At 43.1% G+C, this 9,626-nt stretch overlaps 1 protein-coding gene across 2 annotated transcripts in view; it reads right to left on the reverse strand.

Moving 5' to 3' along the window:
* Nucleotides 1-9,335, reverse strand: part of cpeb4b (cytoplasmic polyadenylation element binding protein 4b) — a 35,214-nt gene extending 25,879 nt beyond the window's left edge. For both annotated transcript variants that reach the window (XM_059351169.1, XM_059351168.1), the window contains exons 1-2: nucleotides 8,932-9,335; nucleotides 6,905-8,142 (exon numbers count right to left, since the gene is read on the reverse strand). In XM_059351169.1, coding sequence (XP_059207152.1) covers nucleotides 6,905-8,095 — 1,191 coding nt within the window. In that variant the 5' untranslated portion in view covers nucleotides 8,096-8,142; nucleotides 8,932-9,335. The remainder of the gene's footprint in view (nucleotides 1-6,904; nucleotides 8,143-8,931) is intronic.
* Nucleotides 9,336-9,626: the final 291 nt, after the last annotated feature.

Here is a 9,626-nt window from a genome sequence, read left to right on the forward strand (position 1 = left end):
CATGATGGATCGATTTGCATTACACAGCATGGCAAAATGCCTCTACCAAGCCCTGTCACCAGTCTCCAGTGTTTGACCCTGGATCAACAAATGTGAACTGAACTGAAAAGTACTAAAGGTACCGGGATTAAACAAGAAGGGAGTGCGTCAGCAAATATGAAATCATCACTCTGAATCGAGACAGCATGTACCCAGTGGTTCAGAGAACCCTGTGTCGTGGGAGGCATGAACTCTTAACTGATTTTTAGATCCAATAACCATGACCAATAGGTTGATTTATTGTTTTTTTATAACCAAATATTCTATTCAATCAATATAAAGCACATTTATTTAGTCTGCATGCTTTTTTTTCCTATGAGGGGTAAGGCCTAGGAAACGTAATACTTTGATAAAGGGATGTCACCATACAAGAATTTTAGTAGTTCTACTAATTTGATACCACTTTAAAAAACAGAAACAAGACAATAGCCTATATCTAATTTCGTACTTCGTGGACACCAGATAGAGGTAGATGGGTAGGTTACTGAGGAGCAAGCAAGCATGCTTCTCCTATATATTTCAATGGTGAGGTACATCTGTAACTGTATCTGGTTCTATTTCATTCTTCCCTCCAGCTGAGTTCATTTAGGAATTTTATATCGTGGTTCGGAGGAATTCATAGAATCTAAATTACATCCGTAACTCTTATCTGTGCTATCACTTACTCTCCATTTCTTTACTTTTATTTTACCTGGTGTGGAGCATCAAAAGAGGTGCAGTGACGACTTTACTGCTTAATAACACGATGCTCTTGCTAATACTAGCTGCTCTTTTTTTTTTTTTTTTTTAAATCAATGTTGGGCTGAACAAATGTGCACACAGGCTGAAATTCAACCACGATGTTCAGTTGGGATTAAAGGGAAACTCAGACTGGTTTTAGCAGCAGGTGAGTGGGGAGAGCTCCATGCACTACATTATGAGGAGAGACTGGGCATCCCTGATTCAAAAATCAGTATCGTCACGTTTCCAGAATTTAGGTATCGACTTGGTACCAAATTATTTGTTCTTGTGACGTCACTACTGTGATTATTGAGAACAGCTAAGCCAATGCTGCCTTAACTCTGAACAATACTAGAGCTGGAACGTCATTAGTCGATTTCTTGCTCCTTATCGACAGAAAATGAATCAGCAACTATTATGATAATCAATGTATCATTTTAGGTTTCTACAAGCAAATATGCCAAACCTTTGATGCTTCTCTAGTGTAAGTATTTGCTGTTTTTTCTTACATTGTTTGAATGGAACATTTTCGGGTTTTCAACGGCGTGTCAGACAAAAGGGGGCATAAGGGCCCCTGGTGGGTATCTTTCATTCTTTTCTGATGTTTTATAGACTTATATATATATATATATATACAATTCAGCAACTAGGAAGAAACGAAAATATAGATTAAAATGGTACAAGAACAAAAACGCTTTACAATTTGTATCTTTAGCCACAACAGTTAAAACTTGTTGCCTGCTTCAAAAGTCAAGTCATGAACAATAGCTTCCACACATCAACAAAAGATGATGGCATTGGGCATCTGTATGAACCTTACCTAAAAAGAAACTCACAATATGGAACAATTTAAAGCTGTTTTTGTTTAACTGTTAAGTGAACATAGGTCGAGATAAAAAAAAAAGTGGATCAGATATGTTGCAAAGTAACACAGCTTCTCAACTCCAGACATCTTTGAATCTAAAGCACCAAAAACAGTGAGGGCAACCTCCAACACATTTTAAAGACATATAGGGTAATAAAGAATGATTAAATACAGCATGCTGAGGGTGATTACTCAAACATAAATCTTCCATGTCATCTGCCTGTAAATGAAAAATGGAAGTTGAGGGCGGGTGGGGGAGTAGAACTAACACTGTAAAGGACATATATATATATATATATATATATATATATATATATATATATATATATATATATATACATATATATATTTATAGAATATATGGGTGCATTTCAAATTTTAGAGTTTTTTTTAGAGGCAGGAGAATATTAAACCATCCACGTTACATTCATTTGTGGGAAGGCTGATTTTTTTCCCCCCTTAGTTTTCATGCATCTAATCACATCCCTGAGACAACAAGGAGAGAGAGGAAGCTCAAAGCAAAGAAGGGAAGGGGAAAATGGCAGATGAAAGAAAGGGGATGATGGAGAGAGGGAGAGCGAATAGTGAGGTAAGCCAAAGCAAAACGAGAAGAAAGGAGGGCAGGAAAGGGAAGCAGGTTGAGCTTTTGATGCTTGCGATTATGTTTCTTGGTCAAAGTATTTCAAAGGCATGCAATGACATTAAATACCCCCAACTGTCAAAAACAACCTATTACCCAGTGTTGGCTGAATGTCGTGGTGTGTGTATTTGTATTTAGGGTGTAGCTGGAGTGATGGAGCCAGGGGTCCTAGCAGTATTTGCTGCTCTGGGATTAGACTGAACTGACTCCTTTATTGTATGCAATGAGCTTGCCTAAATACAATATGACACTTCCACATAGACTCTGCTTTGTCTTCTTCCTTTGTTAAGACACATGTGCAGAAGACATAGACCAGGGACTAATTAGGGCTCATGCACTCATGGGCATGGGCACACACACACACACACACACACACACAAGCTCTCTTTCTCTTCTGTTTCAGAGCGTCTGTCAAGGGTGTGAGAAGGGCACAATGAGGCCGTATGAGCAGCAGAGTTATGTGCTTGCCAGCACAGCTGAAGCCGCTCATTAGTCTAAAAACATTTCTCTCACATAACATCAATGTCACAAGGACCAGAGGTAATGGCAGAAACCTTGGGCCTCTACAGCTTGATGGCTCTGAGTGTTTGTAGACATGTACGCAAGAGAATTTGTATGCACACATTACGAGTAAGGGAAGGACGGCTACCTGATATAATGAAGCTTCATGTTTCATAGTAAACTGGTCAGCTTTAACACGATCCCGTCCTTATCATCAAAGTCTCACTCCAAAGACAGGCAATGACAATGAATGCATGTATTTGGATATTTGCCTATAGACCTGTTTTATTGATTCAATTATACTTTAAAACAATCAAGGTAAAAAGGAAGTAGAAGTAAGACAACAGGTGCTCAACATTTGTTTCCACTGCAGGCCTGAAGTAGGTTAATAATGTCCCTCATATAACAGCACTGTACGAGGCTGCAGTATATCTAAGCTACACAAACAGTAGGGAGGGAGCTGTAACTAACAGTTACCGAGGTAGCTTACTGAGACAATATCCTGTCCTGGCTTACTCGCCTTCAGGCCCTGTGGGTCTTGATCTGGTCACAGGCCAAATCAACCAATCTGAACGAGCCCAGTACACCTGACACAGCACAAAGCCTTTTCTCTGGTGTTCTCCCACAATCCATAGAGGTTGGGTTAATTGGTGACTCTAAAATGGCCCGTAGTGTGAATGTGATTGACTGGTTGCATGTCCATGGTGTACTGTTCCTCTTGCCCAGTGTCAGCTGGGATTATCTCCAGTCCCCTTGTGGATAAGCAGGTATAGCAATGGATGAAAAGGACGAAAAGCAAGCGGGACAAAAAAGAAAAGCAAGGAAGGGTTACCTGGCATTTAAAAAAGCACTGGCCCGAGGCTAGTTACTAGCTGACCAGTGTATTAGCAGCAGTGTGTCTGGCCTGGAGCCCATCCCAAATACTACAGCCGCTCTGATACAACAGTGGCCCTGCCTGCTGCAGCAACAGCCACATTACTGGAACATTTTCTTCCTCTGTGTGCCATGGTGCTGTACACCACTTTGGATAAAATATCCAACAAATGGCATATGGCCTTGCTCTCAAATTGCATCTACACATTTGCTCATATACACACAAATGAATGTCATGGCCTAAGGCAATTACGAGATTGTGCCAAACTCTGTGTAAGTGGGCTGAAAGAGGGATCTTTGCTTTAGCAGTTAGCTGTTATAATGTACCTCAGCAGTGACATATTGCTCTTTTAATTTGTGTTCCTATCTACCGAATAGCATCCAACGGCAAATGTTACAGAAGTGCTACTCTGTGGGAGTCAACTATCTGCTTTGTCTCTGTAGAGCCTTATGCTACAAGCACATTTAATCCAAAAGTGTACAAAGAAATTGACACTATGATGAACTAAAAAGGACAATTCTGAAGCAAAAACCACTCATCCTTCATCTGCTGTCAGTGCTAAAATGGAGACAGCTGGAGAGGGCTTACAGTGAAAGAGTGTGACAACAGTTCCTCACGGGGTCCATTTAGTTCAGAGTTACAGGAGCTACTGTATTTCAATTACCAAACCTGAAGGGTGCCTTGTGAGGCAACATGTGTCATCAGTCATCTGAACAGAGCATGATCTCGACAAGCCTTGACAAGAACCATTTTGGGCACAGTTTTTTAAAAGCTATTGGTCCAACCGTTTTGGCTGTTGTAATTAATCAGCAAATGCAATTAAATTGAACTGTGTGCAAATTAAATGGACCACAGACAAGACTGGACTACACTGAGTAGGCCTGTGACCAGTAAACTTGACACTTGGTTGCCTTTGTAATAATTTAACAGTGGTTTCTATAGTGACAGCTTCAATGCTGCAACATGATCTATATGCCCACACCAAAATTACACATTTTCCATTTCACTTACAGAGGCTAGAACAATATCTTGAGTTTAGAAAAAAAGCACATGATATGGTTCACGATAATATATATTTACAATGTCCCCTGACAATAACCTCATACAGAGAGACAATGCTTGTTGTCAAAGCACACATCTCTTTTGGGAGTTGAGAAACTCATCCACTATCCACTCATCAGACCTTCCAATTACAAAATAGTTCAAGGGTCAACTGTCAATGTTCATTTCTCAACAACCAGGTTTATATGTTTTTTTTCTAATGTAGAGCTTTACCATTTGTTACACACAGAGAGAGAGAGAGAGAGAGAGAGAGAGAGAGAGAGAGAGAGAGAGAGAGAGAGAGAGAGAGAGAGAGAGAGAGAGAGAGAGATGTGCCCATCCTCCATCTGCCCTTGCATTATCAAGAGGCTAGAAGGGCATTGCTACTTTGACTGATCTGATTCAACCGCACCGGAGAGCAACACACTGCAGCCACAGTAATTCTAGCTTTAGTTTAAATCCGTCATGGAGACGTCACAACAAGACTCCACTGTTCAAAATAGAAACAGAATCACAATTCTGATTGAAAGAATTACCTAACAGAGCTAGGTGCTAGCTGCACCTTGACCCTTTTTATGCAGCATTTACAATCACTTACTGTTGCTAAGTACAGTGAATTTGCAATGAAATATGCTGCTTTTTAGAATTAATTTAAATACAATATGACTTTATAATATTAACAAGGATTAATCCCTAATGATTTGGAACAGGTCAGATATGAACCTGACCCATGAATATCTACAGCAATTAGGCTCTTAGCTAATAGTAAATAGCTGCTCAAAGCTTTGCTACTTATTCTGCAAAAAAATACCTAAGACATGTCAAGACATGTCAAGACATGTCAGTACAATGTCCTTACTGTTTGACATGTGTGGTACACTGTGAGAAGTTAATTTTAAGAGGAGATAAGGAAACTCCTGGAAAGGTCACAGCAAGAGATTAGATATAGACTGAGTAAATTTGCTTGTTTGGAGAATTTTAGTTAATTCCTGTAAAAGATATCTTAATGCAAATAGAGATTGTGAGGTAGATGGGGATGGGTAGGAAATTAAGTACCCCCTCACCAATGGTTTCTAAGGCCAATTTGTAATGCTGTTAGGCTATTGACATACAGCTGAAACAACACAGGCAAGAAATCATTCAGACAATTTAATACTGTCTATTCCATCCAAGATGACATTGGGAACTGATGACAATCAAGTACCTATGACTGACCAGAAGTTAATTTGACATAGCAAAAGGGACACTGTCCAAAGATTGGAAGACAAAGGTGCTTAAAGAAGCTTTTCATCAGGTCTTCTGGCCTAGCTGGGCCTTACCAACCATCCTTTCTTCACCCCCGCCTCCTTGTAACGACCGACACAATCAATCACGAGCTAGATCAATAAAATGAATTTATCTCCATGCTCCCTTTACCTCTTCCATCAATCCCATCGGCTGTTTTCTCCAATTATTCAAACCATCTTCATTGTGAATGGACCCGGCGATCACAATTACACTATGAATAGGCTGGCATTTTGAAAATGTGTGGCTGTGGTATGGCAGCAACGACTTGGGTGATTAATAAAGCGGTAATCCTGAAAAATCATTGGGCATTAGGCTCTGGCCATAAATCCACAGAATTACCTGCATTTTTTTGTGCTGCTGGCCGGATAAAAGAAATCCCCTGATGTTGTCTTCTTGAATCTAGATTTTTCTTTACATCTCAGTGTCTGTCAACCTTGGTCATCCATCCATCCATTTATGATCATTCTCCCTGCACCCCCTCTCGCTTTCCCCATTTCTAACTCCCTCTCCCCATCTTTTTCTCCACATCCATGATGTCTCCCCCTGCTCCTCACTCAAACCCCCCAGCTCGTATACGTGGCACACACCACTGCAGCGACAGAGGCACATTAGTCATCATCAGGGACATACAGCTGTTGAAGTACAGAGCCCAACGACTGATTTCTAAGCTAATAAATGCATCATGTAAATCCATACCCTCCCCCTATGTTTAAAAATAGCAGCTATACCACATACTGTAATAAAATCATCAGCTAACAAAAATGACACATTGGTTTTTAATGATTCGGATGGCAATCGGCCATGCTGAAAAATATGTGCACACAAATTCATGAATACAGACAGTGAACATGTGCTTAGGTACATCACAGGGGGGAAAAAATGAATAGTATGCAGAAATATTGCTAATCATCAATGAGACTGTCATAGGTAAACTGACCTGAAAGGGGAAGATGTTATCACTGCGGCCGACTCCATCATCCATCCAGGATTTAGGATTGAAGCCTGCGGGACTGTTTCGAGGGTACTTCTGGGATGCCACATGGTTGTTTGGAAACGTCTTCTTCAGTGGGGAGATAGAGTTGATGGGGGTCATCCCGCCGTTGAGCCCTCTGCGATAATCTCTGCCCTGAGACCCTCCCCAGCCACCGCCACCACTACCATAGCCTCCTCCGGGACTCCAGGAGGTGGATGAGCCGGGGGAGGGAGAGGGGCTCTGGTAGCTGGCTGGACCCCAAGGGGATGGGGGCTTGTTCAGACTGTTGGACAAGTGTGGCAACTGGCTGAAAGCCGGATTCCTGTGCGGAAAGGGCGGTGGAGGGTGTGGAGAGGCTGGGGAGCGCCTATGCTGCTGGTGTTGGTTGTGGGGGTGCTGGAAGTGGGGGTGTGGTGGGGGAGCCGGGTGGTGCTGGGACAAGGCCGCTGCTGGTCCAATCTGGGGGGAGAAGTTCCCACCAAAACCTGGACTGACATGGTGTGAGAAGTTCTGGAACAGAAGGGGCCCGTTATTGGCAGAGGCCGGGTTGAAGAAGCTGACGTCCTCATTGATGATGGTTGATGGTGCCGGCGGGATGGCAGCAGACCAATTGTTGAAGCCAGTGAGTGATGACGAGGTTGTACTGGACTGGACTGGGCCAGTTCCCCCGAGACCAGACGTCTCCTGGTAATCGAAGCCTGTCAAGACAGGAGACTCAAGACGTAGCTGCTTCTCCTTTCCGTTACTTCCCTCAGACGTGCCGTTGTCTGTCTTGGCTTCATCTGACCGGGCTTTTTCCAGTTCTGAAATGATCCCAACACCACTCCCACCCTCCTGGTGACTACCAGGGGACAGCTGCTGCTGCTTTTCTTGCGTTTCTTGCATTTCCTGTTGCTGCTGTGCTTTGGGCTTCTCTGGGCCCCCCAGGATTTCGTCTTGCACGCTGTTGTGGGTGGCAGAGGCAGGGAAGAGCCAGGGAGAGCCTCCCGTGGTGCCATTCCCTGCGGCTGTGGTGCTGTTTATGAAAGCAGCGGGGCTCTGCGACACATTTTGGTGGTGGTGTGGGGGCTGCAGATGCGGGTGGATTCGGACCGGGAATGCAGACTTGTTGCCAGTGTTGTTTTGAACTAGGACTCCAAACCCGTAATCCCCCATTTGTTTTCTCCCCCCACACACAAATGCTATCCCGTGATCGTTTGGTCCTATTGAGAGAAGAGCACACAGGATGGCATGCACCGAGTTAGCAGTCAGCCCTTCTCATACCACTATAGAGCAAGGGATTTAGAAATAATAAGGTGATGGCCATAGATATTTTCTAGTGATATAAAAGATCTTTCTTTCTGTTGGGTCTGTTTTACTCCCTCAGAGAATTCCTAGACATATGATAATCACACAACACAATCATGAATGAGTTCATTCTTACACTGAACAATCTAGCCTTATAACTCTGGGCAGCTGAAAAAAGCCAACCAGTTAACATTACATCTTTAGCTAATTATAACCCCGTGACGTTGCCAGCTTGTAAGTCTTCAGCTGAGCTGCTGGCAGCCACCAATATAGCTTGAAACATTGCTGTGTCGAGCCGACACAATCTCCATTTGGAGACGTTTTCCTGACGCAAACCAACTGACAGATCATTTCTTACACGCAGTTCAAGCTTAGAGAGGTTACCGCTGTACAAAATATTAATGAATGTTGATAATATTAACAATAAACCGTGAGAGGAAAAACACTCGACCTTGTTTGACAGCTGTCAGGAGTCCTGTAAAGTCCAACCTCAAAATGTACCATAAACAAGTCATACAATGTATAGTACTACACGTTAATGTTCGTTTTTACATGTTAGCAGTCCAGGTAACACTCGACAACCAAGCTGTTTGAATAAACTGGAAATGTTAGCTGGGCAGCTAACGTTAGCAAGCTATCAACCGTTAGCATGAATGCTAGCTAGCTGGACTGTCTGAATACAGGCGAATAAAATGTCTTTTCACCTTCTGATCACCACCTTCGACCTCGGCGATGTCTTTGTCGAGATCCTTTCTTCGGTTTGAAAGCAAGGTGGTGTCCTTGAAAAAATGAGTGCGTCAGGGCAAAAGCTTTTCACAGAGGCGATCTGATAGCTGACTCGTACAGTGCAGTCTTTTTTTTCCTCCCTTCTCCTGACGTGTCCTGCCTGCTCAATGACACAGCTCTCTATCTGCTGCCTCTAATCTGGACTGGATAATCAAAGAGCTTTGTTAACGTGACAATGAGTCAAATATATCCGGCCGCGGTTCTTTCACTAGCCTTATTCGATCGGTTTCATTGTTCGTTTGATTTTCACTATATTTTCTCTCTTTCCTACTGAGCCAGCCGATTCCTGTGTGCTTCTTTGGGCTGCCCCTCTCCTGAAACCGACCGTGGCCGAATGACAGCGAGAGATCAGCCGAGACACACTTCCGCTTCGAGCGCCTCCCTTTCCACCGTGGACACGCCCTCCGAGAGCCACACCTCGCTATGTGATTGGCCGCACGACCGGCAGCCTCGCCTAAATTCTACAACATTTAAAGGCCATGCACCAATAATACAACCATGCCATCCATAAGTACTGCCCACTGAGGTCAGATACGATGAAAAAAAAGGAGAAAAAATCCTCCCAGCACGGTCCTGTCCTTTCACGATGCAGCCGGTATCAGGTCGTGAGAAA

Source organism: Centropristis striata, chromosome 15, assembly GCF_030273125.1.
Source record: "Centropristis striata isolate RG_2023a ecotype Rhode Island chromosome 15, C.striata_1.0, whole genome shotgun sequence".
NCBI lineage: Eukaryota > Metazoa > Chordata > Actinopteri > Perciformes > Serranidae > Centropristis > Centropristis striata.